The sequence below is a fragment of the Euprymna scolopes genome, chromosome 45 (genome assembly GCF_053919585.1).
Source record: "Euprymna scolopes isolate OS-2025 chromosome 45, ASM5391958v1, whole genome shotgun sequence".
In the NCBI taxonomy this organism is placed as follows: domain Eukaryota; kingdom Metazoa; phylum Mollusca; class Cephalopoda; order Sepiida; family Sepiolidae; genus Euprymna; species Euprymna scolopes.
The window spans coordinates 38,768,423-38,795,711 of NC_136526.1; the positions used below are offsets into that span (position 1 = coordinate 38,768,423).

The window sequence follows — 27,289 nt, forward strand, 5'->3', positions numbered from 1 at the left end:
TGTGGGTACAGCACAATCACGTTGGCACACCGGTTCTCGCCAGATCATCGAAGTTAAGAAACGTTGAGCATGGCCAGTACCAAATGGGTAACCATTTGGGAAGACTAGGCGCTGGGAAGGTTGGACGTGGGACCAGTACCCTCACCCCGAAAAAAAAAGAAAGTCTCGCTATAAAAGCATCTACAAAGTTGTGAAACCTATGCCCCTCTAGGGGCTCAAGGCTATGGATTGTGGCCATAGTTAAAAGTTAATTAGTTATTATAGATCTATCCGTCGATCTATTTATTTATTTATCTAATCAATGATATTCTTAAAATAGTTTATATTATGTGTTATTTATTGTTTACAGAATAAAGTGTAGCAATGGCTGTTAGCTGAAAATGTTGACATAAATTAGGTAGGTAAACAAAATAACCTCATGCGGGCAGACGTGGAAAGGTCACACGTCAGGGATACGTGAGCTTTTTGAATGATGACGTAACGAAACTGAGGTCAGGAGGTTGGGAAGTTTTAGGCAGTCGAAGAGAGTTGGAGTTTGGTCACGCAAGTAGACAGACGCACTTGAATCCAGGAAGCGAGGCTGTGAAGAATAAGCATGTAGACGAAATGTAGACTCTTGTGAAGACCATTACAGCTGTGAAGACATTACAGCTGAAATAAATTTATATTTTAAAAGTATAAAGTGTTCTGTGGTTTCTCAAAAAAAAAGAAAAAATTGATTATGATGTTGGTCATTTCATGTTTCATCACGGAGCTCAGCAGTGAAGATAGAACTTTTGAAGAAAGAAAGGTATGAAACATATATTATTCTTCTTATAAAAAAAAATGATACCTTACATAAATATGAATTGTAATATATATATATCCGTGTGATAACTCTCGGATACAACATGACTTAGTTTATACGTCGATATCATATCCTCTGGCTAAACAATAATACGTACAATTTATACGTTTATATCTGATCTCATTATAAGAAAAATATCTTCCACCTGACGATGTAATATGAATATTTTGGGCGCCAACCCACCTCCCTATACAACAGTAAACTGTTGCGGGTTATCACTTTTCTGGTTCGGAACTACTTTAGGCTTGAGGCGAGTGGAAGCTGATTAGTGACACTGATACCATCCATCCTTGTACTGAACTTCTTCGTAACTCGAGTATTTTTTGTAGCGATTTCTCTACGGCAGGTGCTTTTAATCATAGTTTGTTCGTTTTCAAACTTTGCAACATAATGGCAAAACGAGTAGGAATCGAACACTTAAAAATTAAATATTTTCAATCGTCCGACAAAATCGCAAAGTAAAACTCGACTTTTTTTTTGCACGAGATAATTTTTGAATGGTTTTAATTATTTTCTTTTTAGTTTTAATTATTATTTTTTTCTCTCTTTCAGTTCAGGGAACGGATTTTGTGTTTGTTGACGAAGGCCAAGTTATTGACAGGCGGACTGGAGAGAAGATGCCAGTCAATTTCCTCTTCAATCAGGGTCCCGATTGGCCAGAAGCCGCTGTTTATTCAAAAAGGACCAAAAAAGCATATTTATTTAAGAGTAAGTGTCCTCATATCATATGATCTTACGCGTATGGATTTTTTTTTACGCGTATGGATTTCGCAAAATATGAAATAACTATAATTATTTATATATAAAAATTTGTCTGTGTGTCTGTGAGTTCGTCCCCCTATGGACTCCAAAACGGATGGGCTGATTTTTATAAAATTTTACACGAAGGTACATCATGTGCTTGGCAGTGTATTCGGGATGTCTTCGATTCCTGTTATAGAGTGTTGTGTCATCAGTATATATACCCATCTCAGAGGCAATTTTGTCAGGGAGGTCATTAATGAATATTAGGGACAATAGAGGTCCGAAGATAGATCCCTGAGGCACTCCCGCATTTATATCATATTGTTTAGATGTACGACCGTCGAGGAAAACCTGGATTTTTCTCTTATCTAAGAAGGATTTAATTATGTTAAGTATTCTACCAGTGATATCGTATGATCTAATTTTCCTGAGGAGACCCTCATGCCATACCCTGTCAAAAGCCTTAGATATATCTAGAGCTACTTTTCTGTCCTCCTCCGCTTTGTCCAGTGAATGATATATACGTTCAGAGATTACAGTGACGATCTGCTGTGGAACGGGCTTGGCTAAATCCATATTTGTTGTCAGTCAGAAGTTTAGTATCTGTAAGGTGATGGACTAGAGCATGCTTAATTCGCAAAATATAAATAACTGTATATATATATATATATATATATATATATATTTATCTATATATATATATATATATATATATATATATATATATATATATATATATATATATATAAATTTGTCTATGTGTCTGTGAGTTCGTCCCCGTATGGACTCCAAAACGGCTGGGCAAATTTTTATGAAATTTTACACGAAGGTACATCATGTGCTTGGCAGTGTATTCGGGATGTCTTCGATAAGTATCGATTATCAATAATCGATTTAATCCGGTAGAAGAAATCTTCGATAAGTATCGATTATCGATAATCGATTTAATCCGGTAGAAGAAAGAACAGGTAATTTTGACCATAATTAACACCTTACACAGCCTAACATCACGAGTGCATTTCAGGAGTTTTACTACCACACAAGTCAGACGCATAAATTTAACTATGGTTCTTTGATATGACAGGGGCGCGTTGCAAATGATTTTACGTTATTGAACATTCGCTTGCCATTGAAGTTATGCTGTCAATCACCATTGGTCTTCACTAGAATTTCAGTGGCAATAAGCCTCCCCAGTGTCCCAGTTCTCATCACACTCTTCAAACAGTGGCTCGGTGAGTGTTTTTTCCCCTCAGTCCTCCGATTCTCCTTGGCCTTTATCATGTGTTTGTTGCGCCGATCTATTCCAATATTGCACTTTTTTAATGGGAAAGGCTGAAGTTTTTTTTTAATGTTTTTTCAGCCCCCTCCCCGGTTTCCTTGGTTTACTGCGGGTTTTTTCTGTTTGCTTTATTTCTTTTGACGGTGCTACTAAGGTGTAGTATCTGTTCTTCAAATGCTGCACTTCAATTTCTTGTTCTATGTCAGTGAAGGAGCAATCCTTCACGACTGAAACAATTTTTTTATTATTTTTGTTCCTTTTCTCTACGTTAAAAAACAACCCTGATGTCTAACTCTGTTTCGTGGGGGGGGGGCATTGTAAATAGGTACCATTATTATCCGTGTGCTTCCTCTTCCTCCGTCTCTTTCCCGGTCCGTTTTCTTCTTCTTCTTCTTCTTTTTCTTCATCTTTTTCTTCATCTTTTTCTGCATCATCTTTTTTCTTGTTCTATTTCTTCATCTTTTACGTTTTTTTTCTTATCTTTATTATTCAGATGACAACATATGGCAGTACGAATACGATATTAATGGAACATTCAATTTTACGAGGACTATTTTAAATAAAAACAGTGATAGTCACAACCCTGAATGTGGATTCCGGTACTTTGGTAGTAATATGCTTTTTATCTATAAGGTTTGTAAATTGATTCATTCGTTTATATATATATATATATATATATATATATATATATATATATATATATATATATATATTTGTATATATACATTCTGTAAAAATATATTTTCTTATAATATATATCAGTCCTTATTTAAGAAGCTTAATGTAATTACAGAACAATATAGAGAATAAATAACAAAAAGTTATATTTCAAAATTCATGATGTTGACAATCTTATAATTTATTCCTTTAATTCAGTTGACTTATACAATTCTTGACAGTATCTGTTTCGTAGCGCAAAATCAATCACTTAATTATTATATCAATCAGTGAATCTATTTTGCCCTTAACTCATCAACTTATATAGGCCTAATGAATTTAAATAATGATAGAATATAGGATGGCAAAATATATCTAAATAAATATTTAATATGAACAATGATGATAAGTATGTTGATATATTTCACATAATTTTATTTTACTGTGGAGTGATAAAATAAAGCCAATAGAAAAGAGAATACATATACCCAGGGTGACCCAAAAGAACGGGTCCCAACTCTAATTAGGCCCTGTTTCTTAGTGTTTTGTCTGAATGAAATGAAACTTTGGTCATAACTAGTTTATTATATTCAAAACATCACATCAAAACACTAAGGTCTTTGACCTTTTTTTTTCTCCGTTGACTGTAAAATGCCCAGAAAAACAATTGAATGTCCTCTGTTCTTTTTTTTTGGCGGGGGGTCACCCTGTATTATATAATTAGGAGTGAAGGCAGAATTAAATATTAAACTAGTATAGGGAATAGAAACGGATCATGATATTATTACGTAGTTTGATAGCAATGTTTATAGATGGTAAAGTTGAGTTTGTTAAGTAAGGTAATTTATGGATTAGAAAAACGAAATGGTAATAATCATGATATTAAAAATGTATTTACAGCAATCAGACTCCAGATATCGATCTAAAAATGAAATGTTTATGATGCAACAAGTGATTATTTGATTGATAAGTTGTTCAAACTGTATAAACCAAATGGTTTAACTGTTAGAATTAATATAAAAACTGATGTTATAGTTATAATAAGATATATCTACTACAAATCTATGAAGATAAACTATATATCCTTATATATACATTCATTAAATTAACGTCTATAAATTCATTTTGGAATTAAGAGTTAGATAAAAAAAATTAACTAAAGTATATAGGTGAGAGGGTTTAAAGTATAAGGAAAACCTGAGTTGGATGTGGTCTAGAATTTTATAGCTTAAACAATACTTATACATCTTATTAACAATAATAAAATCAGAATTAGTTGTAACTTAAGTATACATTTATCTAATTATAATTAAAATAACATGTTATCAAAGTTAGAAACCCTGAAACATACTTATTAGAGAATTAGGATATATACTAGGATAAACAATCATTATACTAAAATAAGTTTGTATTCAATGCTTAAATATTAGATGTAAAACATTTTTGAACACAAATTGCATAGTCGGACTGACTTCCTCATCTTGGTTGTTATTCTCACAACGTTTCGGCCGTTTTGCCCTCCGGCCTTCGTCAGGTGTTTTGTATCGAACTGGGGAACCGTTTTGTTAGGAGTCTCGAACTCAACCCTTTATTATTATGAGGGTACCGTGTTAATAAAGGGTTGGGTTCGAGACTCCTAACAAAACGGTTCCCCAGTTCGATAAAAAAACACCTGACGAAGGCCGGAGGGCAAAACGGCCGAAACGTTGTGAGAATAACAACCAAGATGAGGAAGTCAGTCCGACAATCTCCATCAATGAAAACACCTCATCTCAAAAATACAGACAATTACCAACAAATTGCATAGGTTACCCAAAATTGTTGGTCCCCCGACAAAAAAAGGACCGGTAAATTCACCATTGTCCGTTCGTCCGTTCGTCTGTTCGCACTTTTCTCAATAACTATGACTTGTATTTTTTGAAAATTTGCACTAACATTAAACATGATATGAGTATAAAAGTAACAGAACGGATTTAGTGGTGCCTTTTGGGTTTATATTTATATATGTTAAGGCCTTGCGTACTTTGGAGGCTAAATAGGGAGGGGGTAAATTGTTAGCAGGATTTGATGCCCCCTGGGGACATTTGGGGCCAAATATTTATGAAAACTAGATTGTCGTATATATAATTTAGTAAAGTTTGTGAAATATAAAATTAAAAATATTACTTTCAATTTAAATAAAATAAATAAATAAAAATTAAAGTAACTGTAAGTAACTAATTAATTAAAAATTCAACATTGTATAACTTAACTTAACTTAATAACTTATGTAGGATATGAAGTATAACTTAATAACTTATGACTATAGATTTTTAATACTAACATTTTATATTGTAAAATTAATTAATTAATTTATAATTTCAATCGTTTTGAACGTTTTAACTAAAATAAAGTAAAGATATAAAAACTATATTAAAATTACTGATTAGTTGAATTTGGATATCTATGTGTTGGTTAAATAAATAAATATATATGGCTACTCTCTAAACTACTTAAACCTCTACTCTCCTCCTTCCCCGGACACGTCAGCAGTTCCGATGAAGTACTCCGCCGTCTAAACACCCTCCAACCACAACAACTAAAACAAGGTAAATACGCCTTTAGCATTGATTTACTTGCCCTATACACCACAGTACCTGCACACCCAGCAGTAGATCTAATCACCGACCACATCTCCTCCTGCAACTTACACTGCTTCAGCCTCACTTCCTCAGACATCCACAAACTCTTACTTATAATAGTAGACAACACATACTTTATCTACCAACGCCAAACATACAGACAAATTACAGGACTGCCCATGGGTTCCAGTCTCTCAGGAATACTGGCCGTCTCGTACATAGACAGACTAGAACGCCGAGCCCTTAACACGTGCAACTCGGTCATGTTTCTCGCGAGATATGTCAATGATGTCCTGATCCTCACATCATCACACGCCGATGCTGAGAACATCTACACCATATTCTCTGATATCAACCCACACATAGAATTCACCATCGAACGCCCCAGTGATGACGGATCCCTATCACTCATAGATTTCACCCTCAAAATATCAGACGAGGGGGCCGTCACTACTAAATTCTACCGAAAAGCAGCCAGCCGGAGTATATTTGTACACTACAAGTCGACCCTCCCTACTAAGGCCATTATTGGATATGCAAGGAATGAGATCATCCGCATCCAAAACAAGTGCAGTAAGCCTAAGGACAAGACAGAATGCACAAAACAGTTCCCTAGAGACAAACGGATAACCCAGCACTGTCATTAAACACCTCTGGAACACAAGAAAACGAGTAATAAGCTTCCCCACTAATACCTGCTTCCTTAAAATGCGACAGCGACAAGATCATAACGGCTATCCGCAGGGCAATCAGAAGGGAGGGTCTCAATATGCAACTAGCCCACTCCGGACCATCCCTTAGAGAGCAGCTTTCTAAACGCAAGCATAACGATGACACACCACCATGCACACTGACAAATTGCCCAGTATACCCCGCAACCATATGCCACCGCGCACATGTAGTCTACAAACTAGAATGCTTTGCCTGCGGAAAATTCTACATGAGCAGCACCACAAGACCCCTACACATAGGAATCAAGGAACACACACACAAACACAAGCATTATCATTCCACAAACACCTCAACACTTGCAGAAACATTAATATATCTATTAAAGTCGATATTTTAACCACAGAACGCAATATTGGGAATATTCGCATAAAGGAATCATTACTAATATCCAAATTACGACCAGAACTCAACAACAGACTGGAGCTCGGATCATCATTCATTATATAACTTTACATCGGCTCCCACCAAAGACTTACCATTACAACCCTTACCCATTAGAACAGGTACACCACTACACACCGCCCATACACTAACTCACAGACCAGACAGGGCCTTACCACAAGACCCCCGCCCATATAAATTATATATAAAAAATAAAAGAAATTAAATAAATAAGTAAATAACAGCAATATATATATATATATATATATAAATAATGATAAATAGTTAGCTGGAATAACATAAATAAACCCACCTATTCAAACCCAAATAAACAAATAGATTAATAAACAAATAATAAGAAGAATTAAATGGAAAAAAATGTTCCATCTATAACCACTTATAGTTTTATTAAAATAAATAAATTAACAATTGCCAATCCAGCGCCCCCCTTCCCAGCTACCTTCCTATTCCTGACGACCGCACCCCTAACCTAAACACCCCAACAGTCGACTGAGAGCGCCCATCTCGCACCCCTCCCCTCCTCTCTCACATAACCCTTACACTTCTCTCCTCCAAAAGCTAACCAGTACCAGCCTACTAGCGACTTATGTGACCTAGATGCACCAAGTCATCCCACTGAATATGCTAGGATGTTAATAAATTAAACAAGTAAATGAATAATACAGCGCAGCAGAAAAAATTATAAAGACAACAAAATATAAAGAGAACATACAAAATTAAAAAAAGATTACGCTAAAGCAACAAGTTATAAACTAATATATATATATATATATATATATATATATATATATATATATATATATATATATATATATATATACAAACAATTTTTATAAAGGAAAAGGAACAAAAAAATGTTAAAACTCTTCCTTACATTTGCTCCGAAGCTCCACACAGCCATCCAATTTCCGCTCCATCATCTAGCATGCTTTGAATCGATCTGTTATGTCTACCATTTGAAAAGGGAATTTTTTTCCGAAATTAATGATGGATATTGTCGCAGACATAGCAAGTAAGACATTTGCATTTAATACAACTGAATAAATATATGTATATATAAAATATATGTATGTACTTATTGATTTAAAAATCGCCACTTGTCTTCGTCTTCTGTCAACAACAACGACTATATCTCATTTCTCGCATTGTGATAGCCTTCTAATTCTCAACTACATATCTATCCCACACAATGCTTCAAGCAAACTACATGTCAATTATAAATAAATATAAATAAAATTTAATATATCATCTGATTTGTTCCAACGGAGGCATCTTCTGCATGACTTTGCTAAGTAAATTTAATTGTTCATAACTACGATACCATGAAGTTTCCAGATCATATTTAAACTTAACAAAACATAAGTATAGTTCATGAATTGCATGATTTTAACAATTATAATTATAATGTTTGATAAGTTTGACTATATTAGCTAACAGAATTGAATTATGTATGGTTTCCAATTCAACTTAATTGTTTAGTTAGAGAACCGACCGTAATGATCGGTGGTTTTTGTTTTTTGTTTTTTTTTAGTTTAGTTAATTTCGTATATACAAACATGTATAATAGTTTATATGTTGATACTATTTTCATAAGTGTGCATGCACAAATTAAAATTAATAAATTTCCTAATTATTAAATAGAAAATTTTGAAAATAGATTCATAAATTAATTAAATTTGTTCGTACGAATAGTTGGATTTAATGACTTTGTTTGATAAAAATTCAATATGGCGGAATGGAAAAATGAAAAGGTACTTGCAGTTTATCTTCCAAGTTTGGGATTTTAATCATGTCAATCACATTTCAGTTCCTTTTGAAGGATTGATTGTTGCTATTTCTTCTGATGAGTTAGGGGTATAATAGATTAACTTATTGATATAAGAATATAGTGGTTAATTTTGTGCTACGAAACATATACTGTCAAGAATTGTATAAGCCAACTAAATTAAAGGGATAAATTATTAGATGGGCAACATCATGAGAATATAACCTTTTGTCATTTATTATCTCTCTCTCTCTCTCTCTCTCTCTCTATATATATATATATATATATATATATATATATATATACTTGCAAAACCCCAGACAACAAGGAAAAAATACATCGTTTAAAATTGTTTCGACATCAAACAATTTAAAACGTTATCTTGTTTAAAAATGTTCGATGTTGAAATCTCGTCAGACTTATTGAAAATATTACCAGGTTAATACGTATCTAAACATGTTTTCATCTTGTTATTAACGGTACCAAGCAGTGGGACCGTCTCAGTGTGTTTGGATAAATCCTCTTCCGGTGTTGATAAATTTTTTTTTTTTTGGGGGGGGGGGGCTATTTTCGTATTGCAGCTTTAAATTACGATGAAAATTGCTAAACTCGAACTGCCTTGAATCCGGGCATGATGCTGAATTAATTAGATCTTTGGTTTATTAATTAATTAGTTTATTAATTGATTAGTTTATTAATTAATTAGTTTTTGTGTTTATTTGTTTCTCAACTTCAAGTATATATATATATATATATATATATATATATATATATATATATATATACACTCATATGAATTATTTTTTGCGTGTATGTGTGAATTGATATTCATATTAAACACCTTTTTCTATTTATTTTAAATGAAAATATAACTTTGTTATATATGGATTTTGGAATTGCAAACGATCTAAATAATTTGCATATTCTTTTAAACATTCATTTTAATTAATTCCTTATTAGTTTTTTTCGTTTTTTATGGGATGATCACTCTTAGTTACCTATTACGTGTAATTATATGCAACATGATTTATACTTTTTTTCTGAATTGTTACAAATTGTTTCGACATCAACTAGACAATTTAACACTTTATATTGTTCCAAAATCTTCAAGGTTGGCATCTCATCAGACTCATCGAAACAAATATAAGGTAAATAAGTATCTGAAAATGTTTTCATCCTGTTACTAACGGTATCAAACAGTCTTGTCATCTTTTGATAAATCCTCTTCCGGTGTTTATCAAATTTGGGGGGTGGGGGTAATTTTCGTATTTCTGTTTAAAATTACATCGTGTTTTGATTTTTGATTGTTTTTTGGAATTATATATGATTGCTTGATTACAGAAATGTTAATCATGTTGCTTGATATTGGAGTCCATTTACCCGGTTTATTGTTTTATCGAGGTATGTACATTGCCATTGGCAATTTTAAGATATTAAATTTGCATGAATTAAGCGTATCTTACGACCGTGCAACGCCGAGCAGCCTGCTAATATTTACTTATACAACCACATATATTATTTATATTATTTTTGTTGTCAGTATTTATTTTAACGTTGGTTAATACATGAAAAAGCTTAGTTTTATATTAAAATATAGTTATGCCGGTCGAAGACTTTGTGTTTTGCTGCAATGTCGAGTTCATCAGGCTTCTTCACCGTTCATTTTCTGTGAGATTCGTCTCTGTTATTTCAACAGTTTATTTGATAATGCGAACGTTTAAGACAAGCACTGTACATTATATACAACATCTATGTTTTAATTTTTATTATTCTGTTGTATTTAATTGTTATGCTGACTTAAGTTCTTTTTGGGGGCGTATTTTTTATTATTAATTTTATTTTATTAAATATTGAAATATTTTCTTTATTTAAATATTTCTCAAATATTTCTTACGTGCACAAAAGATATTTATCTGTCGTCAGCATGGCTTAACTTTTAACAAGGATCGGACCAAGTTCAAACAGTGAATGCGTTTTATTACTTTGCAGATTTGTGTTTTTTTTTAGTAATTTACGAATTTATATTTTTTTTATTAATTTACGAATTTGTGCTTTTTTATTAATTCACGAATTTGTGTTTTTTGTTCATTTTATTAATTTACGCATTTGTGTTTTTTTATTAATTTAGGAATTTCTGGGTTTTTTTAATTTACGAATTTGGTTTTTTATTAATTCATGAATTTGTGTTTCTTGTTCATTCTATTAATTTACGAATTTGTGTTTTTATGGATTTTCTTAATTAACGAATTCGTGTTTTTTTAGTTTTTTATTTACGAATTTTTGTTTTTATTTATTGAGGAATTTGTATTTTTTATTCTTTTTTTGAATTAATGAATTAGTGTTCTTTTTGTTTTTATTAATTTAAGAATTTGTGTTTTTTGTTTTTTTATTAATTGACGAATTTGTTTTTATTTTTCCAATTATTTACGAATTTGTGTTTTTTGTTTTTTTTTTTATTAATTTACGAATTTATTTTTTATTTTATCTATTACTTTACGAATTTCTGTTTTTATTAATTAAAAATTTGTTTTTTTATTAATTTACGAATTTATGTTTTTTATTAATTTACGAATTTGTGTTTTTATTAATTTACGAATTTGTGTTTTTATTAATTTACGAATTTGTGTTTTTATTAATTTACGAATCTTTGTTTTTGTTATTAATTTACGAATTTTTGCTTTTTTTGTTAATTTACGAATTTGTGTTTTTCTTTATTAATTTACGAATTTGTATTATTTTGTCTTTCTAATTTATGAATTTGTGTTGTTTTTATTAATTTACGAATTTGTGTTTTTTGTTCTTTTTATTAATTTCCTAATCTGTGTTTTTTTGGGGTTTTTTTTTTTATTAATTCACGAATTTATGTCTTTTGGGTTTTTTTAATTAATTTACGAATTTTGCTTTTATTAATTTAAAAATTGTCTGTTTTCCTTTTTCGTTTTTGGCTTTTTTGCAGGATAGATATTTCTTCAAAATAATTCCGTCCTTGTGGTATAATTTTGTGCAGCCTAAGAGATGAATACTTGGGTTTTTTCGTCCAGCAAAAGCATCGACGCGGCCATTACAACTGATGACAAAATATACTTCATCATTAAAGACGAGTAAGTTACTACCGATGTACAAGTTTATGTGAACCCTCATATATATATATATATATATATATATATATAACACGGAAATTACATAATTGTCGATGCAATAATTTATTTCAACCTTATGGTATTTTCAAGCATCTAAACTAGACAATTACATTTTTGATACTGAAATAAAGAAAGAAAAAGAATCGGGCCCCGACCGTCAAAAACCAGAGGTGGTGGTAGTAGCAATCGACTTAATACATTTTATAGAGAGGGTGGGAGGGATTTATTAAAAAAAGCAACAACAACAACATTATGACACTTATAACGGCTGTCCGGTAGCCCGACGTAACAACAGACACACACACACACGCAAAACACACACACACACACACCTAAATATGCACGTTCTTACCCGTAAATGACTTGACACGCGTTTACTAACCTAGAAAGAAGAGGGAGAAATATACGGATATAGAGAGAAGGAAATAAACTGCGCGTAAGGGAAAGAGAAGAAGAAAGAAAAAGGAAGAGAGTGACCATCTAGAATCTCTGAGAAAGAGAAGGGAAAGAAAATGAAGATTATACGCGCGTCATAGAGTTAATTAAGTCATGGAAAATAAGTATATTAAAAGATAAATAAAAAAAGGTTATATACAAAGTTTTAAAGCTATCTGTGTGTTATCATGTTAAAATTAGTTAGAAATAAATATTATCTTATAATACATTTAAATTTTCTATATTGTATTTGTAATATATTACTATGAATTCAAAAAATTGAGTCTATGTAGTAAATATTTTATATATTTTTATGCAATTAATTTTATTGATGATTATAGCGGTCGATGTAATTTTGCTCACTAATATTTCACTTCCTAATTGATTAAGATGCAGAAAAGTCGCCCCCAATTCCATAGGACGTATATAGTTTCGGAATAAAAAACAACAGAATACTTACCATAAATTTATATGTATAAATATGTATTTTTTCAAGTAAAGATTCATTTGTATGCAGTAATTTTTTTTTTCATTTCGTTTGTTCAAAAGTTTTTTTTTTCTTTCAAGGCAAAAATTAATGTTTTTAACCGAAAAATGTTAGGTGAACTAAGAGTAGAATTTTTCCCCAAAAACTAATATTTGGGGGGAGAGGAGGTCACGAAAATCTGCAGTAAACGCTATTTTTGTCACCAAAAGTTATTTGTTTAATATGAAAAGATGTATGATTTTTAGGAAATTTTAAGAAAACTTGCACTTTTTTGACAAGTGTTTTTTTTTTTCTCCCATGAATTCAATTAAATATGTACCTGGAAGATCCCAGTTTGTTCCGCATTCTTTCCTGTATCACTTGTTTGATTTCTTCCACATCATTCGACGGGGTTTGTTGTCTTCGTCGGGGGGTCTACCAAATGCAAACTATGATGAACAAACAGGTGGTAGAATCCTTCTCCTCCAATTTTTTTATAGACAATCCAACAGTCGGATACGATTGTTGTCCGTCGGCAGAATATATTTGTTTATTATTGGAAGGAGGGTTTCAGCGTTTCGCTTTGGTACGATTTAGCGTTTCAACATTGGAACAATGCTCGGCTTAATCCGATGATTGCTGGTCAAGACGAGCCAGGATTGATGGAAAATCCCGAGGATCCGGGTCACATACTGCAAGAGTACCTTCTTTTTTTTGAAACCCAAAATTTTATTATACCATCCCTATTTAAGTTAAAACATACTTATCGAAGTATTATTATGTACATCTATATCAAAAACACTTGTAAACTTTTTTTTTAATTTTTAAATTTTTTATTTCCATATTGTGTGGACTAGCCGCATACGCAGACCCCACAATTTTAATGAATAATCATTATGCAAGATCAAACATACCCATTCCTGTGTCTCGATACATCTTCTATCATTATATGAGATCAGATTTCTATAATAGTAAACCATATAGGAGCTTATACGTGACCAGACACACACACAGACGTTCCGCTTTATATATATATATATATATATATATATATATATATATATATATATATATATATATAATCTTCCAATTACCCGATTTCCTTGGATTTTACTTGTGCGAATGGAAAATTAGTTAGCAAACTTAAAATATATTATAAATATTAAAAACTTAATATTTTTAAGTAATCCTAACCAGATATAAAATTTCAATAAAACCAAATAGGAAATAATAATCAATAAAAAAAACTTTAAGAAGAGTTAAAAACATATTTAATTCTAAAAAAGGAAACACAAATTAAGTGGATTGTCCTTAATCCGCGGACTTTTGGAAGAAATACTTTCCTTCTCATCAGAGGGTAGGAAGTAGCAAAATTGCGGAATCGGATTTTGCTTGCAAAGTATTTAATGAAACTAAAATAAGCCATAGACCTTATTTGACTAAAAAAAATAGTGAAGTAGAGGGAATGGGGGAAAAAGAAAAAATGATTTCACGTGAATGGTGAAGAGTATATATATATATATATATATATATATATATATATATATATATATATATATATATATATGGGGTAAAAGTATGGTAACACACTTTTTGAATTAAAGTGTCAGAAATAATGCTAAAATCATTTTATTTTACCTTTTTTGGCAGAGGAGCTATCGACGATTTTTACCTAGGGGCACTACACGTTCCACATCTGAGACGCTCCCCTCTTTAAGAGGAGAACCCTTTGAGATCATTTTATTCTGTTGGCCTCCTAAATCCAATTCCGACTATTTTCTCAGCTAACTAGAACACATGACGACATACGCGTACTTCCGGGTCAGCTATAAGACACTCTTCCGGTGCAATTGATCCGTCAAGGAGTTTGCTGTGACTTTGACATGTTTTAACAATACATCAAAACACAGATCACACCTGCCCATTCGCCACGCCAGTAAGATAGATAGATCGAATAAATAAATAGATAAAAGATATATATATATATATATATATATATATATATATATATATATATGAATAATACACATAAATATCAGAGAGGCGGTAGCACTCTCTATATAGGGATGGCCCGTACACGCCTATATACGCCTACAAAACGAAACTATCCAAATCTCAACTAAAATCAACTCATAAGTTTCAAAAAGCACATATTCTTACAGAGAAGTGTCTTACGAATCCAGCGAGTGTCAGAACGTCGGTTAAAATGTCAAAAGAGAGCAAAAAAAAGGGTACAAAAATGACCAATTGTTCTTCTTTCTTCTTTCTTCTTTCTTCTTCTTTCTTCTTTCTTTTGAGACGATGTATCTCGGTGTACGAACGGTCTCTGACAACAGTTCAAGCATCAATCGACTGCTCTTTACACGGAGAAGTGCAGTGACCCATCGCTTTTTAGCTAACTCCATAATTAAATAAGATTACGTGTAATAAAAAGTTTTAAACACTATATACCCAATGTAGACAGACCACTTCGAACACGGAACTTCTCTCAAAAGGGACAGCTCCAAATAATACACCGGATGCTCACAGACGTTCCAGTTTGCCAGTGGCCTATATTTCTTGGACGCTGAATATTTGAGGTGAACGTTAAGGTTTTTTCTTTAAACAGTAACCCACCAGCGTTAATGAAACCACGAAATCTTTATCTCAGTTGATCAAAATTGTTATAAGAGTAACCTATCAGCAAGTACGACGTCAAAAAACAATGTTATAAAAACAAATAATTCTTCAGATTTATGACTGTAAAATATGTACAAAATGTCAATGCTGTGACCAGGATTCGAACCTAAGTTAGCACGGCCACAACGTGGGGTCATAACCTCTAGACGATCACGGCTAACACTGACGTCTGTCGCTCTTGGCAGAAAGACACATGACTACTGTCAAACTATTGAAAAATAAGGAGGAAACTTGAAATTCTCACGCATGCGCAAAAATACACTATAGCAACCATTGTTAAATGCAGCTGAATCTCTTCGCTCGCTAAGAAAAGTAGATCAGACCAGTTATTCTAAGAACTCACCAAACGCCAAAGGAAATAAGTTAAATTACCCGCAAAAGAAACTGCAAGAAAGTCAAGAAAAATTTAATAGTGAAGGTATGAACATTTTAGAACTTTATAATACTCTAACTGTTTTATCAGAGAGGCGGTAGCACTCTCTATGTAATATAGAACCGATGGAGGACCAAGAGGCAACTCCTAAGGCCCAAAACCCAAAGACCTAAAACCCAGCAGGAAGCGACCTGCTACTAATAGAGGCGGCTCATTGCCGCCTCCTAAAAAAGACAATACTACCATGAATGTAAGTTTAAAAATAAGACTGTAAGTAAAAATACTAATTAACAAGAATAAAAAAGCATTGGAAATGCAAAAGGATATAGGGATGGTATGCCAAAAAGTATACAAACAAGATAGCTATGAATGGCTAGGCACATGGAAATAGAATTGCATCCAAAGTATAGCCCTATAGCTTTTTACAACTGTAATGATGGCACGGAATGAAGATTGGAGAAAAGCTATAGGGCTATACTTTGGATGCAATTCTATTTCCATGTGCCTAGCCATTCATAGCTATCTTGTTTGTATACTTTTTGGCATACCATCCCTATATCCTTTTGCATTTCCAATGCTTTTTTATTCTTGTATTAGATAGATCGAGAGACAGATAAATAACAAACAATTTCTTGCGTTCCCAACTACATAATACACTTATTATATGGGCAGCAAATGAAGCTCCTCGACAAAATTGCATTTGAGAGCGTATATATGCTAATGACACGATGCTCTTTAACAAGTACAGCAGGAAAACAAATGAACACATATCTAAGGAATACTGTAGTGGATCTGTAGTGGAATGGGGAACAAAAATGGATAGTCACATTCAATGCTGCCATGACTAAACTTATGTTCTTCAATAATTACAAGTAACCTTTTCTACCACCAATAGCAATGGCAAAATATTCATTATCTGAAAATACTTCTTTTAAACTCCTCGCCCTAAGATTCACAGGAAACATGAGTTGGAACAATAACATCGTGAACCTTGTCAAGACCGCTGCGCAGAAGGTAGGCTCTCTCTACCGTGCTAGAAAGCTACTAACACTCGAAAGTATCCTGGACCTCTATTCACCCATGTATGGACTACTGTTGTCCTATTTGGGCTGGTGAATCTTCTACTAGTCTCTTGCTCCTAGACCAGGTCCAAAAGAGAGTCTCCAACCTGGTAGGTTTTGAACTGTCATCTAAGCATCAGCCTCTGTCCCAGTGACGAAATGTAGCATCCCTCTGCCTGTTCTGCAAGTATTTTAATGCTGAATACTCTTACGAACTGCAAACATTTGTGCCCCCATGACGTAAATACCCTAAACAAACCCGACAAGCAGCTAAATCCTACCCCTAGATCCCTAGATGTAAGAGAGCTTTCTGTTCCAGTAGTTTTCCCCCAGAACTGTTAGACTTTGGAATTCCATTCCGGGTACCTGCTTCCCAAACTGTACTGACATGCAGAAGTTTAAGTGTAACGTGAACCGAAATACTGCTGCCCAACTCCCTAGCCCCGATAGCAGCCCCTTACACCGTAGTGGCAATGTGCCTTATTTGAGGTCAAACTGTGATAAAAATGAAATAATAAAAATCTATATAACAACGTCTATTGTTCCATATTTGTAATTGACGACATTGTTTCTTTATTCGGACTTCTAGAATTTTTTTAAAATCCTACCTGCGTTCTACTCTCCTGGCTATATTAATATTACAGAAGTTTAAGCGTGTTGTGAACAAACATCTCGCTGATTAAACTCACCCGGCAGCCCCTCTCTCTCTTTCTCTCTCTCTCTCTCTTTATATATATATATATATATATATGTATATATATATATATATATATATATATATATATATATATATATATATATATATATATCCCAAGCAGTCGCTTCTTACGTACCAGTGGCAATATGGATTGTTTGCGGTAAAGAAAAGGGTCAGGTTTGTTCCGAATGAAAAGGAGTAATAAAAAGATCCGCTCAATATTGAGCTAGAGCTATATAAATATTAAGCTAGGACTATATAAATATTGAGCTGGCTATATAAAAATTGAGCTAGAGCTATATAAATATTGAGCTAGAGCTATATAAATATTGAACTAGAGCTATATAAATATTTAGCTATATAAATATTGAGCTATATAAATATTGAACTAGCTATATAAATATTGAGCTAGAGCTATATAAATATTGAGCTAGAGCTATATAAATATTGAGCTAGCTATATAAATATTGAGCTAGCTATATAAATATTTAGCTAGAGCTATATAAATATATAGGGATGGCCCGTACACGCCTATATACGCCTACAAAACAAAACTATCCAAATCTCAACTAAAATCAACTTATAAGTTTCAAAAAGCACATATTCTTACAGAGAAGCGTCTTACGAATCCAGCGAGTGTCAGAACGTCGGTTAAAATGTCAAAAGAGAGCAAAAAGAAAAGGGTACAAAAATGGCCATTTGTTCTTCTTTCTTCTTCTTTCTTCTTTCTTTTGAGACGATGTATCTCGGTGTACGAACGGTCTCTGACAACAGTTCAAGCATCAATCGACTGCTCTTTACACGGAGAAGTGCAGTGACCCATCGCTTTTTAGCTAACTCCATAATTAAATAAGATTACGTGTAATAAAAAGTTTTAAACACTATATACCCAATGTAGACAGACCACTTCGAACACGGAACTTCTCTCAAAAGGGATAGCTCCAAATAATACACCGGATGCTCACAGACGTTCCAGTTTGCCAGTGGCCTATATTTCTTGGACGCTGAATATTTGAGGTGAACGTTAAGGTTTTTTCTTTAAACAGTAACCCACCAGCGTTAATGAAACCACGAAATCTTTATCTCAGTTGATCAAAATTGTTATAAGAGTAACCTATCAGCAAGTACGACGTCAAAAAACAATGTTATAAAAACAAATAATTCTTCAGATTTTGGACTGTAAAATATGTACAAAATGTCAATGCTGTGACCAGGATTAGAACCTAGGTTAGCACGGCCACAACGTGGGGACCTAACCTCTAGACGATCATGGCTAACACTGACGTCTGTCGCTCTTGGCAGAAAGACACATGACTACTGTCAAACTATTGGAAAATAAGGAGGAAACTTGAAATTCTCACGCATGCGCAAAAATACACTATAGCAACCATTGTTAAATGCAGCTGAATCTCTTCGCTCGCTAAGAAAAGTAGATCAGACCAGTTATTCTAAGAACTCACCAAACGCCAAAGGAAATAAGTTAAATCAACCGCAAAAGAAACTGCAAGAAAGTCATCTTCTAAGAACTCACTGGAAGCTGACCAAAAGAATCAAAATCCAAGCCCTAGCCACAAAAATAACTAGATATTGTGGCTACTATACACAATCTACTAATAAAAACAAGTAAGTTTTCTAAAATAAACTACAATAATTTAACCAAGTAACCTCACACTGTCACTGATTAGGACTTCATATAAAGATAACAACTACACTATTGGTGTATATACCGTTCCACACTTTAACTATTGGTGACGGGGCAGTATCTCAATTCTACGAGAGTTTTCTTGCTATAAGATAAGTGATATTATAGTAAGATACACATAAGTGTTATATGTTTACATTTAATAAAAAATGCCAAAGTCAGCACGTAGTAAAAAAGCTCAGAGAAATATAGACTATGAAAAAAACAAAGTCAAGGTATTATCTGAGCAAAAAGAATACTATCAGAAAAATGCTGAAATAATAAAAATTAAGTATCATGCAAATCCTGAGGCAAAGAAGGCTGCCTCACGTGCTGACTCAAAAGCACGGTATAACAGGGATCCCGAGGGGGAAAAAACTGCCTCACGTGCTCTTTATAACAAAGAACCAGAAAAAAGAAGGCTGCCTCACGTGCTGACTCAAAAGCACGGTATAACAGGGATTCTGAGGAGAAAAAAGCTGCCTCACGTGCTCTTTATAACAAAGAACCAGAAAAAAGAAGGCTGCCTCACGTGCTCTTTATAACAAAGAACCAGAAAAAAAGAAGTCTGCCTCACGTGCTGACTCAAAAGCACGGTATAACAGGGATCCCAAGGGGGAAAAAGCTGACTCATGCACAAACTATTATAAAAAGACCTAAAACCCAGCAGGAAGCGACCTGCTACTAATGGAGGCGGCAATGAGCCGCCTCCTAAAAAAGACAATACTATCATGAATGTAAGTTTAAAAATAAGACTGTAAGTAAAAATACTAATTAACAAGAATAAAAAAGCATTGGAAATGCAAACGGATATAGGGATGGTATGCCAAAAAGTATACAAACAAGATAGCTATGAATGGCTAGGCACATGGAAATAGAATTGCATCCAAAGTATAGCCCTATAGCTTTTCTCTAATCTTCATTCCGTGCCATCATTACAGTTGTAAAAAGCTATAGGGCTATACTTTGGATGCAATTCTATTTCCATGTGCCTAGCCATTCATAGCTATCTTGTTTGTATACTTTTTGGCATACCATCCCTATATCCTTTTGCATTTCCAATGCTTTTTTATTCTTGTATAAATATTGAGCTAGATCTATATAAATATTGAGCTAGCTATATAAATATTGAGCAAGAGCTATATAAGTATTTAGCTAGCTATATAAATATTGAGCTAGCTATATAAATATTGAGCTAGATATATATAAATATTGAGCTGGACCTTTATTAATATTCAGTAAAACGACTCATAATTGTGAATTAAACCTCAGTTTAAAAAGGTTTTATTTTGTTTAGTTTTTCCTTTTTACTCAATAATATATATATATATATATATATATATATATATGCATATATATGCATATATACATATGCATATATACATATGCATATATATATAATTATATATATATATATGTGCATATATATATAATTATTTACTATAATGAATTATTAAATACATACAGCCGCTAGCGTTTCATCCTTTGTGAATCATCAATGCAGGGTGTCAAGATTAACGCCAGTCGAGAGATTCGAACCCCGGCAACAGAAGTCATGTCGGGCTTCATTAGCAAGAACCTCAACTACTAGGCTTCCGTAAACCGCAAGAGATACAGTTGAAATTAAACATTTATTCTTATTAAATGCTTTTAGCGTCAGCCAGAGTGACCTTATCATTATATGACGATCTGCGCGTATTAGCTCAGTTGAATGACTTTATTATAACTTAAAGTGCTCCTAACAAAAGTGCGTTATTACAACTGAAAGTATTATATATATATATATATATTGTTATGTCTGAAAGTATTATCTTCTCTTCTATTTCTATTCTTTCTATCTTCTATCTATATAAATAAAATGAACTCATTTTTTCCCGACGGATTTTGACCTTAATAGGATTAAAAATCAAGATATTTCATGCAAATATAATATGCACAAACGGCAGAACAATATCTGAGGTGTTTTATAGGCTTATTATTTCTCAAATTCCTCGATAATCTTAGATTTCTATACTTTTTCTGCTGAGAAGTCACGGCCAAAATCGGTTAAGATCAATGGAAGTGGTAAAATATTTTCTCTCTAATAAATTCCTCCTCCCCCTGCCACCACTTACCACCGTTTGGGGATCATTCACAAGGAACAGTTGAGAAGAGAACACCGGTTTGGCTTCGTAGTTCTTTCATGTGAAGTTATTTAAAATCACTAAACTAAGCTGCAGTGCTCTGTGGCGTAGTGGTTAGCGTGCTGGACAATTCACATTATATTTTCACGTTCGTGCCGATCTACCGTAGTCGTTTTTTTTTTGTTTGTTTTTTTTCCTAAACAACTGGAATGTACTTTTCTTGGTGGCCGAACTGTTAACGTTGCAAATGTTTTGTTTTTGTTTTTTTTCAAACTTTATTTTCCTACTTTTACTCATGACTCCGGGTTTGATCCTTCCTACTTACCTACCATAACATTTTTTAAAACTCCCCCCCCCGTCCCGGAAACAAACACTCGGGCAACGCCGGGTACCCCCGCTAGTATATATATTGTTGAACTGAAAGTATTATATATATATTGTTATGTATTAAAATATTATAATTATATATTGTTGAACTGAAAGTATTATATATATATTGTTATGTCTGAAACTATTATATATATATATTGTGGAACTGAAAGTATTATATATATTGTTATGTCTGAAAGTATTATATATATATATTGTTGAACTGAAAGTATTATATATATATATTGTTATGTCTGAAAGTATTATATATATATTGTTGAACTGAAAGTATTATATATATTGTTATGTATTAAAGTATTATATATATATTTTTTTGAACTGAAAGTATTATATATATTGTTATGTCTAAAAGTATTATATATATATATTGTTGAACTGAAAGTATTATATATATATTATTATGTATTAAAGTATTATATATATATATATTGTTGAACTGAAAGTATTATATATATATTGTTATGTCTGAAAGTATTATATATATATATTGTTGAACTGAAAGTATTATATATATATTGTTATGTATTAAAGTATTATATATATATATTGTTGAACTGAAAGTATTATATATATATTGTTATGTATTAAAGTATTATATATATATATTGTTGAACTGAAAGTATTATATATATATATTGTTATGTCTGAGAGTATTATATATATTATGTTGAACTGAAAGTATTATATATATTGTTATGTATTAAAGTATTATATATATATTGTTGAACTGAAAGTATTATATATATTGTTATGTCTGAAAGTATTATATATATATATTGTTGAACTGAAAGTATTATATATATTGTTATGTATTAAAGTATTATATATATATATTGTTGAACTGAAAGTATTATATATATATTGTTATGTATTAAAGTATTATATATATATTGTTGAACTGAAAGTATTATATATATATTGTTATGTATTAAAGTATTATATATATATTGTTGAACTGAAAGTATTATATATATATATTGTTATGTCTGAAAGTATTATATATATATTGTTGAACTGAAAGTATTATATATATATATTGTTATGTCTGAAAGTATTATATATATATATTGTTGAACTAAAAGTATTATATATATATTGTTATGTATTAAAGTATTATATATATATTGTTGAACTGAAAGTATTATATATATATATTGTTATGTATTAAAGTATTATATATATATATATTGTTGAACTGAAAGTATTATATATATATTGTTATGTACTAAAGTATTATATATATATATTGTTGAACTGAAAGTATTATATATATATATATTGTTATGTCTAAAAGTATTATATATATATTGTTGAACTGAAAGTATTATATATATATTGTTATGTATTAAAGTATTATATATATTGTTGAACTGAAAGTATTATATATATATATATATTGTTATGTCTGTGCGTTTAGAACAGATTCTATCGATTGTTAAGAGCTGCACGCTTTTCAAATTCCTGTAAAAGATTAAAATTCACGCATATCGATTTTTTTGTCATTGCATCTCCTAATGTTTTCATCACATTAATTAAGATTTCGTTGTATTTTTTCTTCCTTTCAGAACCTACGCACGGGGAACTAATAAATACGTTTCAACAAATACGGTTTTCAATCCATGCAAAACTACTTAACTTTTCTCATGAAAATAATGGTGGACAATTGATGCGGAATTTTCGATTATATTTTAAAGTACGAATAAACCTATAAAAACAGCAGTTTACATTGTTCTTTTTTATTGACTCTAACTGTGCATATATAGTTATTTGTGAAAAGATATCATGCTGGGTAACTGTGCATATATAGTTATTTGTGAAAAGATATCATGCTGGGTAATTGTGCATATATAGTTATTTGTGAAAAGATATCATGCTGGGTAACTGTGCATATATAGTTATTTGTGAAAAGATATCATGCTGGGTAACTGTGCATATATTGTTATTTGTGAAAAGATATCATGCTGGGTAACTGTGCATATATAGTTATTTGTGAAAAGATATCATGCTGGGTAACTGTGCATATATAGTTATTTGTGAAAAGATATCATGCTGGGTAACTGTGCATATATAGTTATTTGTGAAAAGATATCATGCTGGGTAACTGTGCATATATAGTTATTTGTGAAAAGATATCATGCTGGGTAACTGTGCATATATTGTTATTTGTGAAATTAAATCATGCTGGGTAACTGTGCATATATAGTTATTTGTGAAATTAAATCATGCTGGGTAACTGTGCATATATAGTTATTTGTGAAAAGATATCATGCTGGGTAACTGTGCATATATAGTTATTTGTGAAATTAAATCATGCTGGGTAACTGTGCATATATAGTTATTTATGAAAAGATATCATGCTGGGTAACTGTGCATATATAGTAATTTGTGAAAAGATATCATGCTGGGTAGCTGTGCATATATAGTTATTTGTGAAAAGATATCATGCTGGGTAACTGTGCATATATAGTTATTTGTGAAAAGATATCATGCTGGGTAATTGTGCATATATAGTTATTTGTGAAAAGATATCATGCTGGGTAACTGTGAATATATAGTTATTTGTGAAAAGATATCATGCTGGGTAACTGTGCATATATAGTTATTTGTGAAAAGATATCATGCTGGGTAACTGTGCATATATAGTTATTTGTGAAAAGATATCATGCTGGGTAACTGTGCATATATAGTTATTTGTGAAAAGATATCATGCTGGGTAACTGTGCATATATAGTTATTTGTGAAAAGATATCATGCTGGGTAACTGTGCATATATAGTTATTTGTGAAAAGATATCATGCTGGGTAACTGTGCATATATAGTTATTTGTGAAAAGATATCATGCTGGGTAACTGTGCATATATAGTTATTTGTGAAAAGATATCATGCTGGGTAGCTGTGCATATATAGTTATTTGTGAAAAGATATCATGCTAGGTAACTGTGCATATATAGTTATTTGTTAAAAGATATCATGCTGGGTAACTGTGCATATATAGTTATTTGTGAAAAGATATCATGCTGGGTAACTGTGCATATATAGTTATTTGTTAAAAGATATCATGCTGGGTAACTGTGCATATATAGTTATTTGTGAAAAGATATCATGCTGGGTAACTGTGCATATATAGTTATTTGTTAAAAGATATCATGCTGGGTAACTGTGCATATATAGTTATTTGTGAAAAGATATCATATATAGTAATTTGTGAAATTATATCATGCTGTCAAGGCATGATAAGCTGCTTCTAGCAGCTCCTGCCGAGATGTGGCAACAGCATTCCATCATATGATGTACCTGGCTTTTATATAGGTAGAGAATTGCAGCAGAAATGAGAGATCTACTGGAGCGGTAAAAGAATCCCACCTTTTTCCCACAACCTTGGCAATGGATTTGATATATGCGTTCAATTACAGATCAGGAGTAAAGGGCAAACACAGAAGCTTGTCAAAACATGAAGCCTCCCCAAAACGAGAGCGGTTCATTTCAATTGATGCCAGATAGGTATCAGATCGTTGATTTACAAAAAGAACATGAATATAAAGATTTAAAGTAAAATAAATTGCTTTTCACTCTGCCACATTTTTACAGGGGGGTCACCACTTATCAATGGCTAAGAAGTCACTAAAGGCTTGAAGAGCATTTTGCTATAAATAATTATATTTTTATTTTTATTTCAGATATTTTACGGATAATATTTTGGAAATTAATTTTGGATAAGTATAGCATTGAACAACATATGCAAGTTGTGAAATTGTTTTACAAAAATCAGGCAATGTTTTGGTGACAACATTATCTCTTGCTATGGCAATGTCAAATTGCCACCATGTTCCCCGGACTTAACTACACCCGACTTCTTTTTGTGGGGATATCTTAGAGAAAGAGTCTATGTTAACAAACCCCAAACCTCGCAAGAATTGAAGGAAAACATCCGGAACGAAATAAGGGAATTCAATCGCAATCCAGAGATTCTGCAATCTTTCATGAATAAATGTTTTGGAAAGAGCACAGATAAGTGAAGCTGAAAATGGGCAACATTTAAAAGACATAATTTTTTTTATATAATTAAGATTATTTGAATTTTACATTTTTTATTTAAATTTCACACACACACAGACATATATATATATATATATATATATATATATATATATATATATATATATATATATATATATATATACAGCGTGTAGAAAATGTCACTGGGGGTTTTGAACTTTATAAGGTTCTTTATTTTTTCTGATATATTTTTGTAATCAGATTGAACAGAGGGAAAGTAAGAAAAACAGGAAATGCAGGTCATCGTTGTCGAATGCTTTTCACGCTTTACTCTTTATGTCTGTGTGTTCGACAGCCAGTGATGAATGCATTCCTACAATACTCCCCTCCAAATAGCCGCAGATGGCAATGTAGTGTAGCATACGTGAAAGTAAAAAGGTTCAAAGTCTGCATGAAGTGAATATAAGCAACAGCAGGAATATATCGTTGCTGTTATTATGTTTTCACGCTTTACTCTGTATTGCATGTAAACGATGTTATGTCTGTGTCTTTGACAGCCTGTTATGAATGCATTCGTACAATACTCCTCTCGAGATAGCCGCAGAGCGAATGAAATGCAGTGTAGCGTATGTGCAGAAGGTACTGGAATATGAAAGTTCCGATTATTATGCGAGAAGCAGGTTTCATGAATGGGTCTGGATCCGGTGTGACGGATCTGGTATGGGTGCAATGATGGGCATTGAATCAGAACAAAAACTCGTAACAGGAAATGCAGGTAACACAGACATGCACCAATACGCGTACGTGTGGCCGTAGGTCATGAAGTCAATATAAGCAACAGCAGGAATATATCGTTGTTGACTGCTGTTATGCTTTCACACTACTCTGTATTGCATGTAAATGATGTTTTGTCTGTGAGTTCGACAGCCTTCACCAGTTACGCTGACTGTTATAAATACTAACTCCAGCTAACATGAGTCAGCTGCAACAGGCACACTAAGACACTAATCACTGGGGGGTTCATGATCCGACCGACTCACTGGGTACGCTTATCACCTGAACAACGCGCTTTCTAAACATTCCTCACACTGCAACCATACGTGCACATTCGCGAGTGATGCGAAATAGCTTCAAGCAAGCTCAACCCACTGTCGACACTTGCGCACGTTTCATAGACTCCGCGGCAGTACAGTCTATGACC

At 32.4% G+C, this 27,289-nt stretch overlaps 1 protein-coding gene across 6 annotated transcripts in view; it reads left to right on the forward strand.

Moving 5' to 3' along the window:
* Positions 1-23,811, forward strand: part of LOC145269470 (uncharacterized) — a 38,378-nt gene extending 14,567 nt beyond the window's left edge. For 2 of the 6 annotated variants that reach the window (XR_013865064.1, XR_013865065.1), the window contains 4 exons: positions 1,400-1,555; positions 3,364-3,503; positions 12,004-12,148; positions 23,658-23,811. Coding sequence is in view for 3 of the 6 variants with exons in the window: in XM_080125176.1 (XP_079981302.1) it covers positions 1,400-1,555; positions 3,364-3,503; positions 23,658-23,678 (317 nt within the window). In the remaining 3 variants the exon portion in view is untranslated. Of the gene's footprint in view, positions 1-1,399; positions 1,556-3,363; positions 3,504-10,388; positions 10,460-12,003; positions 12,149-23,657 lie in introns of those variants that run through there. The other 4 variants (XR_013865066.1, XM_080125176.1, XM_080125177.1 and 1 more) reach the window with 4 other exon arrangements.
* Positions 23,812-27,289: the final 3,478 nt, after the last annotated feature.